Source organism: Dipodomys ordii, unplaced genomic scaffold, assembly GCF_000151885.1.
Source record: "Dipodomys ordii isolate 6190 unplaced genomic scaffold, Dord_2.0 Scaffold21, whole genome shotgun sequence".
Lineage (NCBI taxonomy): Eukaryota > Metazoa > Chordata > Mammalia > Rodentia > Heteromyidae > Dipodomys > Dipodomys ordii.
The window spans coordinates 15,869,643-15,887,366 of NW_012267237.1; the positions used below are offsets into that span (position 1 = coordinate 15,869,643).

At 33.5% G+C, this 17,724-nt stretch overlaps 1 protein-coding gene across 1 annotated transcript in view; it reads right to left on the reverse strand.

Annotated features, from left to right (window-relative positions):
- The window catches only part of Cdh10 (cadherin 10, type 2 (T2-cadherin)), an 85,682-nt gene extending 69,588 nt beyond the window's left edge, over positions 1-16,094 (reverse strand). Inside the window, exon 1 of the mRNA XM_013013855.1 lies at positions 15,864-16,094. Within this exon, the coding sequence (XP_012869309.1) occupies positions 15,864-16,094 (231 nt within the window). The remainder of the gene's footprint in view (positions 1-15,863) is intronic.
- Between the last annotated feature and the right edge of the window lie 1,630 nt (positions 16,095-17,724).

Consider the following 17,724-nt stretch of genomic DNA (forward strand, 5'->3'; position numbering starts at 1 on the left):
GGATCTATTTTCCTAGTAAAGTCAAACAATACCCGTCACTAAAAGAACACATACATTAAAAAAATCATCATTATATATTACTTTGAGGGCCTCCAAAACACATAATCTTTGTTCCTAGCTGTACAGTCAACAAATAGCTCTCAAAATTGCAATGATCATGATTAGTGATTATTCTTTTTGTGCTCAAAATCCTTTGGTGGCCCTTCACTGTGCATTTGTTGAAGGACAAATACCAAATTGTACACTCAAGCTGCTGGTTAGCTCTCTGGGACTAATTCACATATTTCATTTACAAACAAAAGACCTTGAAAATATGGCATTGTGTTATGAATGTCATGTCTAAAAAGATTATTTTTTGTCTCTGGCTCAATAGCTTTAAAATTCTTTAATGTGCAATGATCACATCCAAAACATAAAAAAAACTTAGTGTTTGTTTCCTAAATTGACTCATGATCATTAGAATCAAAACAAAGAGATATAATTTTCATGTACCTGTCCCTTATTGACATTCTCGTAGCATTTTATTTCATTTTTGTATATGTAAAATATTTTAGGATATTGATCTTTCATATTTCTAGTTTAATCTTCCTACATGGGGTTATGCCTTCTGCAAATACTCAAGTTTCTCAGTTCTACATTGACATTCAGTCCTCACACTTACTGTCCAGTTAAAGTATAGGTAACTTTCCCATTAAACTGGCTTCTCCTGATGTATTAATGCTTCATAGAAATTTATTTTATGAAATTTTTAGTTTCATATGTGATCTTGAAGTCATCTACTTCTCAACATTATGACAGAAGTTGACTAAAATCCTGTAAGACTAAACCTCCTTATATCCTTTTATTTTGAAAGTTTCTCCTATGCAAAATGTCTGATTCAAACATTGACATGTGAAGTATACAAGATGACATTGGACTTCTGTAGTACCACAAGTAAAAGGATTCACAAAAAGCAAAGTGACTGGATAGATCTTAGAATAAACAGAGAAGAGATAGCTCGACATAAACACCAAAGTAAGTCAGACAGTATTAGATTATAACCCAAAGCAATGCATGCACATTTGCATACACTAATTAAATAAAATCTGAAATACTTTTGTATTATTATTCCTCAAAGTGTTGGAGAATGAGGCAAATTCTGTCATGATTTGCTCTGCAATAGGATCAGATATCTAATAGCACAGTTAGGAGAGTTGCTTGGAGTAGAAAACAGCTTTCAAAGTTGTCATCATCAGTCATAAGCATTATTGAAGTCACATGCCAGCACCATGACATGATGCATTGACAATGGACTCCATCTTGTGTTCTTTCCCCTCAAAGCCTAGCACTGCACTCTGATATATCTGTGCAGTCTATATAGAAATCAGAAATATGCTAAATGAGATATTTTTGACAAAGCATCTGATGTTTGCGTATTAACATTACGAAAGCAAATTCTCTAAGTAAAGGAGCCCAATCCCATGAAGACAAAGACAAATGCAGTTTGTTCTTTAGGCAGGAATGTCCTCAGAGAGAAGTTGCATACTTTCTTGGACAGAAAGGATATGGGAAGATAGAGTACAATGTGCAATGTGCATGGCTTAATGAATAAAATCCACATCTTGGCCTATGACATGTGACAGATGCATTATGGTAATTTCAGTGGTCACTTTAGAGGAAACTGAATGTGGGGTGTAGAAGAGCTTTCTGTACTTCCATTACACCTTTCATGTAAGACAAAAACTATTATGAAATAGGTCATGTTTAGAAGTCACTTTGGGATTATTTTCTGGACTGTTATGTGTTGGACATGTACAATTTAATACAATTTGAGAATGAAGTTTACAGCAACAATAAGACAAAAGAAGATTTTAAGGTAACTTTCTACTCATTAAAGAAAATAAGTCAATAGCTCAAATTTTCCTACAACCAGTCCAGAATGTTATGTTATGTTTAGTGAATCCTGTCTAACTTTCATGGAAACAATAATTCTATTTCACAACATTTCTTTAACAGACTAAAATAATTCAGTGATATTGCCTGGAAGATAATTTTACGCAATCAATATAAATTGATAATCTAAATCTAATAGAAATAACTAAAGAAAAAATGTGCAGGTTGTTAGCTTATATAATAGATGGATTTTTCTTATAAAAATCAAACATTTAAAAATATAAAAAATAGAATAAATATTAAACATGTGTAATAATCAATGTGGGTCTTTTTCATAAAATGTAATGTTTAAATTTCAAATATGAGAATCTAAGGCAATCTGTCAGATTAATTTATTAAAGGGGAAAATCAACAATCCAATAGATGCATGAATGTACTTAGAAATGTATCACTTTTATTTATGAGTACAAATAATAAGGAACTAAGGAAAAATACTTATTCTGATGCAAATGTTTTAAAACAATTTTTATAACACAATAATAACACATTAAACATTTTTTATAATCAATAAAAACCAAGATTTATTGCCTTGTTGCTGTTTTTGTTTTCTTGTGTTTTTGTCTTGTCTGTGGGAGGTAAAGAGGGGCACAGAAATGTTGGGTCAAAGGGTGAACAAATGCAGCAGTGGTAATCACTATGTGGAAAATGAACTATACAATTTATGAATGGGAAAAGGTGGGAAAAACACAGACAAAGAGAGAAGGGATGATATTTTAAAAAATAAATGCACTCTTTATCTGATTTATGTAACTCTAACCCCCTCTGTACATCACCTTTATAATAACAAAATTGTGTGAAAGGAAACAAATTCCTATTATTTCTATAATATATTTTGTTCAATATCGAGTTGGACTTGAATCAATAATGAAAACCTAAAGAGACATTTTTATCATTGGATTACTTTAATATTTCCCCCTGCCAAATGAAGCTCTGTTGGATATATTTGTTCATCTCTAGTCAGACATGTATGTGTTGGTCCCATGTGCTTTCTCCAGTTTCTTTCTGCATTTCCTTTTAAATCGAATACATTGAGTTATTTATCTACCTATCACTGAAATTAGAACCATGACATCTATCTGTCACCTCTTCAACTAGCCGGCAAGCTCAAAATTCTCATTTTACTTTAGGAAAACTTGACCCTCTACATTAGCTAAATCATTTGTATCAGTCTCCTAACAAACTGCTGGCTCACAGAGTTAGTTGTGTTGAATTTTAATTCTTATTTTTCATTTGATGCTTTTACTGCTTTTCTCCCATAACCTCTGTCCAGACATCCAGGACAAGTAACATTAGTTACCTTTCAAAATAGATACATTTACTGTTTGCATCTACATTTCTTTTATTAATACTGATTCTAAAACTTGAAGTATGTATGCTGATGATTCTCATGAGGAGCCAGTGTACAACTCAAGTCATATTATGTGACTAGACTGATACTGAAATCTGTTCCTTCCCCTCTCATTTCAACATTCCAAATGAAAATGAATCTGTATTTCCTGTTTCTCAGCCCAGAATCCTTGAAGTCATGTACAACATTCTCTAACACTTCATAGGTCACATATGAGAAACTTCTATTGTGTTTCCTTAGAACTTGGAGCTAGGATAAGAATTTCAAAATGTAAGGATATTGTCATTCTTTTACTAATAATTCTGGAATTTTTTTGCACCGAATTTAGAGGCAAAGTTAGAATCAATACACACACACACACACACACACACACACACACACACACACACAAAATGAATTTCTATTGTTGCTGTAATGTTACTAAACAGCAAATAAAAATAATATGAATGAATTTTCTTGTATTTCTGGAAGTCAGATGGTATGAAATAGCTTTAAGGGAAACTTCTTCCTTGAATTTTCCAGCTGTTTGTATACCTGCAGGCCTGTCTTCTTCATACTTTGGCATTTGGCTGCTCTACTCGTCTTCTGGAAGCATCCCTCCAGCCTCTGGCTCTTCTATCACATCTATTTTTTTTTCTGAATTTGACTGACTGGCTTCACTGTTTTAGAGTCCTGTGTGATTACAGCAAGATTGTCTGTGTAATCCGAAATAATCCCTCCACATCAGGGGTCTTAATTTAATCAAATCTACATAATCTCCTTTGTCACTTAAATAGTTACATCCACAAGTCTGAAGATTAGAACCTGGACATTTTTGAGAGCCATTATTTTGTCTATGACACCAGACAGGATCTGGTCTCCTTTGTTCTCATCCTCCCCCACAGCCTCCTGCCTGTTCCTTTTGCTCCTCCAGACAACAACCAAACCCTTCAATGGTTCCAGGAAATCAATGTATCTAAGCTAGCACCAGCCAAAACATGCAATTACATTCTAGCAGGACCATTTTCTGGCATGGTGTAATTTTAATTCTGAGCTAGAATTTAACCTTTGAATTTAAAGTTCTACATGTAATAATTTCATGCAGCTCTCTCTCTCTCTCTCTCTCTCTCTCACACACACACACACACACACACACACACCTTTGTTAAGTATGAATAAGTAAATCCATTTTGCTAAGGGGCAGGGGGTTGTAATTTCCTTATGGCTCCTTATCGTCTTCCATTCCATATGGTTCCTGTTATGGAATGAAGCTCTAAGGAGAGACACAATTTCTCCAGGGACATTTCTGCTTCTTTCCTCAAATATAGCTTTTGCACCAGAAAATGTTCATACTCTATTTTAATTTCTAATTATTTTAATTATCTATTTTTAATTTGAATCACCAGGCACCAAGATTGAAAGCAGCGTAATAAAAACAGAAATTATAAAATTAAATATAAGACTAAATATGTGGGCTAAATAGTATGTTTTTAAAAAATGGGTGTAGAAATTTTTAACAGGTGAATAATTTAGTTACCAAAAATTTTAATATAGTACATTTTATTCATGCTTTCATTTGAGGTAATCTGATTTTGAATATGTGGACACATGAAAAATATGAGAAATTGACAGACATATAAATAATATCCCACTTCCTTTTTTATATTTTGTCAGTCATTGGACTTAAACTCATGTCCTGGCACTATCTCTTAGCTCCTTTTGCTCAAGACTAGCACTCTACTACTGTAAGCCAACATACTGCTTCTGATTTTCTGGTGGCTAGTTGGACATAAGAATCTCACAAACTTTCCTGCCAAGGCTGTCTTTGAACCATGATCCTCAGGTCTCAGACTCCTGAGTAGCTAGGATTATAGGCATAAGCCTCGGGCACCTGGCTTCTTTTAAGTTACACAGAACATCATTCTTCAGTTCCTAAGGACACAATTTAATTAAGCATTTAATTAAATATTGTTTCCTAGTGAGAAAAATGAAAGGCTCTGAGATACATATTAAGATATTATTAATTATTAAAAATAACTTTACAAAAATAACTTTACTATTTGTGAACATATGCTATAGATAGATTATGTTATGGTGTCTGTATAGATTAATTTATGGGATTTTTTTATTTATAGAGACTCCACTTGGATTTTTGGTAAAATATATTAAACTCAATTTTTAAATAATCTTAATTCTTCATTGAATACTTATTTCTATTTACAAAGTTAAGTACTTGAAAACCTACTGGCTCAATTGTAGATTTAAATACTTCATGTGAAATTAAACATTTACATTCTGTAGTTAAATTTTTCTGCTTTATTTATAGGAAAAAAAACATTTCTTTGAGCCATTTCCAAGCTTATCAAACTCTTCCATATGTATCTACTTATAGTAGCAATCAAAACTTTCATAAGCATTTTTGAATTTATAAAAGTGACATACTTATCTCTTACCTAGATCACATTCCAATTAAATTCTAGTAAACTAAAAGAGATATAAGGAATTTTAAAAATGCTCTATGAGTAATTGAAGCAATAGGAAACTATTTCTGGTTGGAGGAAATAAGGAAACAGTGAATATAAAGATCAGTATACAAAGGTATAATTGTGATGTGAAAGAAAATGACAAAACTCCTCCATTGGGCAGTCAGAGATTAAAAGAAGAGTACAGGACATCTGCTATACTACTAGCTTCTAGAGTATCTTTAGTATACAAAATGAAGTACAATATATTTTGTAGAAAGTATGTGTTATTTTTAGTGCATCATACAAATTGATAATATTCATGTATGAACAATTTTAAAAATTCATAGGCTATTTCATTTCATGTAACGGTGCAGCAAACTTGTAATCATTATTACAAGCAAGAATTTGGAAGCTTTTTGTGGATGCTAATAATATAGACTGCCCTATATTTAATGTCACTTACCTATCTTTAGATATTTGTTATTTATTTTATTTGAAAAATGAATTATGTTTATTTATGGTAACCTTTTTTTTCTTTTTTTGGTCAGTCATGGGGCTTGAACTCGGGGCCTGGGCACTGCTCCTCAACTCTTCAGCTCAAAGCTAGTGCTCTACCATTTGAACCACAGCACCAGTTCCGGTTTTCTGGTGGTTAATTGGCCACCAGAGTCTCATGGACTTTTCTGGGTGGGCTGTCCTGAACTGTGATCCTCAGATCTAGGCCTCTTGGGTAGCTAGGATTACAGGTATGAGCCTTTTTAAACGGGTAGAGGGGAGGGTCTTAAATTTCTTTTATTTTGTATTAAAGAATGTAATGTTATTTATACATTGAAATTTCAGATTTAGGGGGAACAGCACTGAAATTTGTCTTAGGACTTCATACTTGCCAGGCAGTTTCTCCAGTGCCTGATCTACTTCTCTATCACTTTTGCTCTGATTATTTATTTATTTATTTTTAATTTATTTTCTTGTAAAGATGCTGTACAGAGAGGTTACTGTTATATCAGTAATGTAATGAGTACATTTCTTGTTCAACATTGTTACCCCAATCTTTGCTTTTCTCCTACTATCCCTTCCCTCCCCTCCCTCCCCTATTCCCCTACTCTTCCCCCCAAATTTGTAAGTTTCATTTCCAACATAGTGTCTTGTGAGTCTCATTGTTGTAATGAGTCATCCTGTGTCCTTGTTTCAGCATTTTGTTATTCCCCTTCTCCTCCCCAAATTAAATAAAGGTATGTACAAGATGCAGGGCTCCAAAATCAAATACAGTGACAAAGGGATATAGCACAGGAGGAAGAACATACAAAAGAAACAAAGAAAAATCACATAATAAATTAAAACCAACAACAAAGAAAAATCTCTTGTGTCCATTTCACTTAGCATCATCTTATATGGTCATATGTACATATCTTTTGACCTTTTCTGCTCATCTGATAATATTATCCTAGTCATACATTAATTATTGCAAATAAAGGAAGCCATGGGAAAATATGACCTATATTTCTTTGGGTCTGGCTTAGTTCACTTAATATTTTTTCCAAGTCTTTCCATTCCTAACAAATGGGGCAATATCATTTTTTTCTAATGGAAGCATAGAATTCCATAGTGTGTGTGTGTGTGTGTGTGTGTGTGTGTGTGTGTGTGTGTGTGTGTGTGTGTCACATTTTCTTTGAACCACTATCTCAGATCTCAGCCTCTTGAGTAGCTAAAGTTATAGGTGTGGGCCACCAGCATCCGGCTTCTTTTACTTTTCTTTTTTTTAAATCATAAAATGTGGGATGAAAAACTGTAACTATGGACACTTGGTCCACATCAGGGTGAAAGAACTTTTCTACAGAAGAATCTTCTAGCAGTCTTTCAGTTTGAAACTTTATATGTAAGATTTTTAGCTACTTGGAGTTCTTTTATGGAGTAAGATAAGACCCAGTTCATGTGCATATATCCATTGGTCCCAATAATTATTGACAACACTACTTTTTTCTGCAATATGTGTTATTGGTACTTGTTTCAAATATTAGTTGAACATAAATTTGTGAATTTATATCCAGGTTTAACTTCTCCAGTATGTCTATCATTATGTCATTAATGCTATTTTGATTACTGAATATCAATATTTACTGAATAAGTATAGTGTTTCATGTCTTTATGGTTGTTTCTTTTTCTTTCTTTACTACCTCTCAAGATCACTTTGTCTATTGGAGTTAGTTTGTGGTTTTGTATGAATTTTAGAATTTTTTTTCTTTCTTATCTATTTCTTTCTAGTTTTCTTTCTTATGTTAGAACTTTAGTAAGGCTTAGATTCATCCATATATGTATTTTAGCAACATAAATTCTTAGAATCATATGCATATTATGTATTTCCCTTTGTTAATATCATCAATATTTTTCCTCAATATTTACTTTTTTTCCAGATACAAAGGTTTCATCTCCTTGGTTAAATATCACTGAAAAGAGTTCATTTTGATGAACTTCTTGTGAGTGAGACTGATTTCTTAGTTTCTTTTTCAGATACTTCATTGGCAACATGAGGAAAAATACTGATTAGAATGTCTTGGTACTTTAGTGCTTCATTGATTTATCCAGCAGTTCTCTACTGGACTCCTTCACATTTTCTCAATATTTTTTTTCTTTAATATTAAAATACTTATTCCCTGTTACTGAAATTTGAATTTAGAGCCTTACATTTAGTCCCGCTTGCTTAATCAGCTGATGGTCTAACATGTGAGTCAGGCCTTCCCTGGTTAATTTGAATATGGAGTCCCATGAATTTTTTGTCTGGGTTGGCTTTGATCTATAATCCTCTACATCTTAGCCAGCTAAGAATATAGGATTACAGATATGAGCCACAACGTTCTCTTTTTTGTTTCTTTTTTTTTTTTGGAGTTTTTGTTGTTTTGTTTTGTTTTTTTGTTTGGGGTTTATTTATTTATTTACAGAAAGCTACTTTTTAAATAATGAGATTAAATCCTTATATCTTTTGTTTCTACAGTGTGCTCTCCTGAATGATGATTGAGTTTGAAATGTCTGGTTTTAAATGTCTTTTATTTAGTTTTTTTTTTTTATCTAATTCCTCCAGCTCTAACATCCAAAAGTTGTTGAGCAAAACTAGTGAGGGTGAACTGGTGCTGTGGCTCAAGTGGTAGAGCACTCACCTTGAACTGAAGAGCTCATGGAAAGGGAAAGTGCTCAGGCCCAGAGTTCAAGCCCCATGACCAACAACAACAAAACACACACACACACACACAAACTAGTGAGGGACAGGATTCTTAATTTTTCATAATCTTACAGGAAAATCGTCGTCTTCACTGTTCAGTATGTTGTTAAGTGAGATATTAAAATACAAGGCTTTAGTTTGTTGAGTTGTATTCCTTCTTTACCAAAAATTGTATTCAGAGTTTTGAATCATGAAAGGATATTGAATTTTCTCAAATTTTTGTTCTGTATCAATTCCAATGTCATATGAGTTTTTGTTTTTAATTTGTTAACCTGACAGATCACATATATTGATCTGAATAAATTGAATGATCCTTGCAACTCAAAGACAATTCTATTTAACCATGGTGTTTAATAATTTAATTATTTTTTTATTGTAAAAATATTGTACAGAAAGCTTACAATTACATGGGCAAGATAATGAGTAAATTTCTTATCAAGCATTGTAACCTCCTCCTTTGTTTCCCCTTCCCATCCCATCCACCTCCCCACCCAACCCTCCCCCCACACCGCCCCTCAGTAGATGAATGGATCAAGAAAATGTGGTATATATACACAATGGAATTCTATGCCTCCATCAGAAAGAATGACATTGCCCCATTTGTTAGGAAATGGAAAGACTTGGAAAAAATTATATTAAGTGAAGTAAGCCAGGCCCAAAGAAACATAGGTCCCATGGTTTCCCTTATTTGCAATAACTAGTATATGTCTGAGTCAAGCAGAAAAGGTCAGTTAATTTGATGTTAGGGAAATGAACCCTAAGATATATATTCAAATGTTTTTTTCCTTTCATGTGATTGTTTCTAACACATTTATAAGATTATTTCTTTGTTGCTTTGTATGTCCCTCCCCCAAGGTGTAACCCCTGCTTTCGCTGTAATTTAATTATTTTTATAGTCTTCTATAATCTTCATATTTGTAAGGATATTGACAGGCAATACTATTTTGGGGTAATATCTTTGTCTAACTTTGGTTCAGGATAAATCTGATCTCTTAGACTGAAAGTGCCCCTTACATTTCAGTTATTTGCAAGAAATTATGAAATTCTCTTGTGAAGCCATCTGGTTCTAGACTTTCCTTGATGAGATTTTAAATTTCATTTACTATATGTTTTACTCTATTTACTATTCTATTTTATTTTATTTTGCCAGGACAAGAACATGTACTAAGAGGACTCCATAATCACTCGGCTTTCTTGTTTATGGTTGGCTCTCTACCTCTTCAGCCCGGCTTCAACCTAGATTTTTCTGCTTAATTGGTGATAAAGTCACATGGACTTTTTGGCCTAGACTGGTTTAAAAATTTGATCCTCCAGATCTCAGTCTCCTATACAGTTAGGATTACAGGACTATTCTTCTGTCACTCAGTGATGTTTTTAAATTCTATTATCTTTCTCATATTGGTCTTTTTGATTCTGCCATAGTAGATTACATGGATGTTTGTATTTCCTCTAGGATATCCAATTCATTGTGTTATATACTTCTATGGTATTTTTATCTGACCTTTTTCATATCTGTGTTGTTATTGGTTATAATATTTTCCTTTTGTTTCTAGACTTATTTATTACAGCTATTTATCATTTTCCTACTTATCTTTCAATAAAAACCAAATCTTAGTGCTGTTGATATTTTTTTATTGTCCTCTATTCTTTTTTACATTTCTTTCTTCTCTTAGCTTTACTAGTTTCTTTTTTCTTCTGCTTTGGTGTTTAATTTGTTCCTTATTTAATTTCCTTGAAATGTACAGCTACAAATTTGACACCTTTCTTTTTTTGATAAAGGCATTCAATACTACAAATTTCCTACTATGAATTGCACTTGCTGCAGCACATAAATTTTGGTAAGTTTCCATTTTAATTTACACAACACAGTTTTTAATTTCTTTTGTTTTAGTCCAAAACATTATTGGGGCAGATAATTTCAATTTCCATGTATTTGTGAGTTTTCCAAAATTCATACTCATTGAGTTGTGGTTTCATTCCATCAAAGTAAGAAAAAGATACTGGAAAGACTTCAAATGTCTTAAGATTCTTAAGCTTGTTTTTCTGGTCTAGTATATTTTCTTTCCGAGGTGATGCTCCAACAAGATGCTAAATATTAGCGAATGGCAATTATGTTTCTGGTCAGTGGATTGTTCTTGATGTAGCTAGTATGTCTATTCTATAGTGTTACTCCCTGTCTACTGCCCTTTTTTTTTTTTTTGTCTGCTTGGACTCTGGGCATGGGTGCTGTCCTGAAGCTTGTCAGCTCAAGGCTAGCACTCTACAACTCGATCCACAACACCACTTCCGGTTTTCTGATGATTAATTGGAGATAAGAGTCTCTTGGCCTTTCCTGCCTGGCCTGACTTTGAACCTCGATCTTCAGATCTCAGCTTACTGAGTAGCTAGGATTATAGGCATGAGCCACCATTGCCTGGCTGTCCACTGCCTTTTTAATGAAAACCATAGTTTGAAAATATCCTTGGCAAAAAGTTAGTAAGAGGACATCTCAATAAGTAAGCCATGCATGTTAGAATGTGTCTAGTTACTCAGAAGTTTGAAGTACATCACACCAGTCAACCTTGGGGATGATTTATCTAGAAATGAACCTAAACCGAAGAGGGTGGAGGGATTACTCAAAAATAAGCTAAAAGAATGTGGTAATTTTAGTTTGAAGTAGTCACAAAATGAATGTGGTAGAATGATGTAGAGGACATTGGCAGAGACTTTTTAGACTCAATGATTAAAAGTATCTTTCTGACAAGAGGATATTTAGATGAAAAGAAATAGTACCTAAAAGGTCTTCCTGATAATCATTCACAGAGGTGTTTGGAGACCTTAAGTTTACAAAGGATGACAGAGAGTCTAGAATCATTATAAACCTAAGGCAGAGGAGTGGTGATGAATTTTTATAGAGGGCTAAGTTTAGAAAGGCAAACCCTACTGAACATTCCCAAGGAAAAGAGTATGATGATAATTGAGAAAATCTTTATGAATAAGAATTTAAGAAGAATAGTGAACTTCTTACTAAGGGGGTTGTGGGGAGGGGGAAGAAACTATGGCAACTGAGGAGGTCCAGGACAGGGCTCCTCCATCCTACACTATTGACCTTCACAGAATCGTTTCCTGAGGGTGCATCTCACCATGTTGGGAGGTCCAGCAGAATCTCTGCCAGAGTTAACCAGAAGCTAGGAGCACACTGGCATGCACACTAAATTATCAAAGAACAAAGTCCAGCTGAGTAGGAAAAAAGTCAACTGTTCTCTCTCATACAGATGTCAGAGATAGATAGATAGATAGATAGATAGATAGATAGATAGATAGATTTAAGTTAATTAGTAAAAGGTAACACTTGCAAGATTCAGATACAATGGTGAACCCCTTTGATTAATTAACCTGTAGTAAGACAAAATGACATTAGAAAGTTGAAAGTTATCTGGATAGGGAATTTTAGCAGTGGGAAGAAAGGGATAGAACAGAGAGTGCTGAGGGTAAGTGTTGTCATAAGAATCTTATATATAGGGACAAAAAGGGAGCAAGGACAATGGTTGAGATGGGCTGGAGAAAATAGGGAGAAAAGGAGGGAATGAAAGGGATGATACTGATCAAGATGCACTGTATCTATAAATAGACATGTAAAAATGTAACAATCTTGTACAACTAATTGAGGCTAATAAAAATTAAATGAAATAGAACAAAACACAAAAGGATTCCAGGAACAGAGTGCTAAAATTATCCCGTAGACCACCCAGTCATCTAGGTTATTTGAGCTCATGATAGTCATTAAGAAAATGTAATAAAATTAAAAAGTTCAGATTTGTGATGAATTGTCAAAAATAACTCTTTCTGGATGTCTTTAAGCTTGTAATTCTTTATGATCGCAAAGGTCTTAACAAAGAGTTTTTTTTTTTAAAAATCACTAATGTTCTTTCCTCTGTCTCTGTCTCTCTCTTTCCCTTTTCCATTTCTTATTTTCTTTCACAAATGGGTACAAAACAAACTTTACATTAACACTATTTTAATAATATTTAATTCCATCTTACAATAATAATGCTATTTTAAAATATATAAACTAGCATAATCAGATGAGGAAATGAAGGCCAAATGAGGGGAGTTAACTATTAATGAGAAAGAACATGGGAGGTAATTTTGCATACCAAGCCTTCTGTAACTGTTGGAATGCTACTAAGTTCCCTTCAACTTTGTTATCATTATAATAATTCAATATATTCACTTAGAACTTGGTGGCCAAATGATATTTTTTCTTTTTCTCCATGCATGTAAATTTTTTAGCTTTCTTACTGCCCCAAATACTGGAATGTGACTCCCGATACTGATTCCTATTCTGAACTCCCCAAACGTGCTCACTATAGTAGGACGCCTGTCCCTGTCTTCTACGCCTATGAAAGAGAACATATAAACAACTACTTTAAATCAACCTAGAGATACTGAAACACTTAGAGCAAGTGTCACATCGCTCCTATCCTTCAGGAAGTAAAATTGAAAAAGTGAGTTCTTAAATTTATTACATAGTCTTTATGTAATAAATTTGTTACAAATAGTATAATATAATCTGTTTTTTTACAGATAGTGTAAAAGAGAATGTTTACTAGATTTTAGAGTGTTATACCACATAAAATACAAAATCATAGGGGCTGGGAAGGTGGCTCAGTGGTAGAGCGCTTGCCTTGCATGCTCAAGGCCCTGGGTTCGATTCCTCAGCACCACATAAGCAAAAAGAAAAAGCCGGAAGTGGTGCTGTGGCTCAAGTGGTAGAGTGCTAGCCTTGAGCTGAAGAGCTGAGGGACAGCGCCCAGGCCCAGAGTTCAGGCCCCAAAACCGGACCCAAAAAAAAAAAAATACAAAATCATCACCTTGTATTTGTTAAATGCACACTTATTAAAACATTTTATATTTAATTTTGATTTTTAGTGCATCCATATATATGGGTGTGTGTACATACATATATATGGTTTTAAATTGCAGAAAAAAATGAATGTAATATAAATAATATTTAATAAATATACTGTAGACAAAATATTTGCATATATTCCTAAGGACCTACATAGATAGAAGTGTTTAGATAGGTAGATGGGAAGGGAGAACTATACCTAGAGAAGATAGATAGATAGATAGATAGATAGATAGATAGATAGATAGATAGATAGATGGTAGAGAGGTAGATAGATGGGGATAGAGACATATAGTTAATTTTAAGAAACACAGGATCCTCAACACACTTAAAACATAGACAAAAAATCAGGCCTGTGGCCGGTGAATACTCTGAGTTACCATACTACTGAATGTGCATTCACCTTTAGTACAGCATAAAATGTGTAAGAAGAAACAAACACATTCATAAAGTTATTAATTTTTTCAGCTTTCTTTGCATATAATAGCATGTTAGTGAGGATTAAGTTTGATCTCCAAATTATTGATATGCATATATCATGACTACTAACCAACCTTCATTATTTCCAGTGATTTAAAATTCTACACTAGTTTTCACTGCAAGAGAGCCAAGTAGCACCAGATGTCTGACTAAAGTTAATTTACTCAACCAAGTAGTCTAAATTCTGTTCTAAGTCCTACAGACAAAAGGAGGTAGGATGCACAGTGTTTGATTTCAAGGTATTGGTTTCTATGGGCACTGAAAAACTTAAAGAAAGTAAGTAGTAGATTGAGTATCACAAGAATGTATATCATATATAATATTAAATCAACTTTCCAACTTTTATTAAATGTTCATTGAAGGTTAGGTGAAAGTAAACGGATGCAAAGAAACATAGTTAGAACCAAATACAAACATGGTTTTCATGACTCAGATTGTTATTATATTTTTACATCATTGGTGTCATAACCTCAAAGCTTTCTATTATAAGATCCATAAACTTTACCTCTACATTTGTCTTTAGAATTCAATCAATAAGACTTGTGATGAGTCTTCTATGTGTGGCTGAATGCTCAGATCACTTATATTGCTTCTTTCTTTCTCACCCTAGTCAGCAGTACTACCATTGCGGCAATAAAGACGGAAATAATTGGAGTACATTAAGACTTATCAAATTGTTCCAATAAAAATATATTCTCTCAGAAACAGGCTTTTTTTCTTAAAAGATAAATCTTAGTACACATTTAAGAGAAGCAGGGCTCTTTGCTTCCAAGTTTATACACCAATAATCAATTTGTTTTTATCTCCTAGAAACATTATACAGTTTTCCTCTCTGTAAATGACTTTAAAAAATGTGGAATACACTCATATAAATAAGCAGTACTCATATTCTTTGGACATATATTTTGCTTTCCATTTTGTAGAATATTAAACATCTGTGTTAATACATTGCATTTTCTTAATTGAAGTCAATGCCAATTGAATATAAATGTGTATATGTATGCACATATGTGTGTGAATATAATTTGATCTTCCAAATAACTGTAGTAATATATTATCTTCATTACTTTTTATCTATGAGTTTCAACGCTTTAATTCCAGCTGCTCCCTAGTCCATAGTTGTTGGGCAGGATAAATTCTATCAAACAAGTTTGTCTAGTACATTCATTCCCTATTTTCTCAAACATAATCCATACATTAAAAAACATTTTTTGGAGGGCTGAGAAGGTGGCTCAGTGGTAGAGCTCTTGCCTTGCATGCATGAGGCCCTGGGTTCGATTTCTCAGCACCACATAAGCAGGAAAAAAAAAGCCGGAAGTGGTGCTATGGCTCAAGTGGTAGCGTGCTAGCCTTGAGCTGAAGAGCTGAGAGACAGCGCCAAGGCCCAGAGTTCAGGTCCCATGACCGGACCCAAAACAAACAAACAAACAAAAAAACGAACCATTTTTTTGAGAATCAAATTTCTTAAGAATCACCATTTTGAAGCTTTCCACGTTCCTTAAAAAGACTCATAGAGTAAGAATGGACATGTGTAACATCTCAGAATGTACTTACTTTGCCTACGTATTGATAATCAGATCCTGTGTATTCCTCCAGCAAGAAAAACTGGTTCCACATCCACCCACGCTTCTGACGATGCAGGATTTTCCCATCACTCCTTGGTACTGAGGCCCCTACAATCCTTTGTTGGGGCACAGGAGTCCTTTTGAAGGTTATCTCTGGAGAACAGGGATGTGGCAAGCACACCCAGAGTAGCGACAGTCTTAACAATTGATATATTCTCATAGTTCACTTGCTGCCAAGGCCCAGGGCGGAAGGAAGAGAGAGAAAGCAGTCCTGTTGTGCTGGGTTGTATTTCACTGTATTTCAACTGGCTTCCAGCATTTCATCAATGATTTGCACATGTTTCTCCAAGGCTTCAAACAAACAAATAAAAAAGTCAGTTGACAACATGGTGTCTCTTAGTTGTCACTTTAAATTTAAAATGACAATGGTTTATTAATAATAGATACTGAAATGCTTATTTTCTTTTTGTTCACAAAATACTGGTAAGCTGTGAGAAATACTATTTATCTGGCAAAATGTCAAAAACTGAGGAAACGATGATTCTGAAGATTTTCTTTCAAACATTTCATGTGTATTCCTATACTATGTGATTCATTTAGCATGCCTTGATTCTTTCTACAGGCTTATAAAGAAAGAGGATTCATTGCTTGTTCATTATTGTACTCCTGATACTCCATTACCATATCACAGGTAATTTCTACGCAAGACAGAAATCAAAAACAGCAATAATAATAATAATAATAAATAACAAAAAGCTTTCCATTTCTTGGAGTTTATGTTGATAAACATCATTTTATATGATAAAATGCATATAGCTATTAGGCCTTTGTGATCCCATCTTTAGAATATGCTCTTTTGGTTTCACTGGGTGAATGCTTAGAATCTTGTTTAATATATCATGTCCAAGTATATATTTTTTGTCTTTTACCATCCATTGTGTTTACTTGTAGATAATTACTACAAATGAGGAAAAACATGCAACTTATATTTCTCTGGGTCTGGCTTACTTTACTTAATCGTTTAATCCAAGTCCTCAATTTCCTTACAAATGGGGCAATATCATTCATTCTGATGCAAGCATAGAATTTGATTGTGTGTGTGTGTGTGTGTGTGTGTGTGTATCACATTTTTATTTCCTGATTCACTTTGAGGGGCATCTGGCTTGATTAATGTATAACTTTCAATTTTTGTTTTCATTTATCCTATTTTGCTTAAAATTTTGTATGGAGTTTAAAATTTTAATAACATAGATTTCATTTCTAGAAATAATAAGTGTTATAAATCCAAAGCGCTGGATTTCACTCCTTTGTATGAGGACATATTCTAGGTAAGCTGACATTTACATGTATGCTGTCATCTACAATTAGCTGGTAGCAGTCTGTTTACTTTTTTGTTTTGTTACCAAAAAACACTGAAGGTTAATGATACTTTGCTTTAGGAATAAGATTAATGGGAAAGCAATATTTCCCTGGAGTGTATCATATAAAAACACGATCCTCATAGCACATTAAGTTCTACAGCATGATAGAGCTATATTCCATTCAAATATGTCATATAATACTATACTCAAATATGTCATATAATACTCTACTCGGAGCTTAGCAATTTTCTGATGCATAAAACAATTTTATGTCCCAAAGTGCTGACTTTACAGACATTCAAATTGATTATACTCTAAGCAAAAAGGAATGTCTGTGTTATTCGATATCAGAAAGGGCAGGACAGTATCTGCAGATATATACATTTTTCTTAAAAGTAGGAAGTTTGTGCAAAAAAAGTGTTCACTTATTTAGAATTCAAAAATTTATTCTTCAGTTTTCTTTTTTCTACTTGAATTATTTTATTTTTT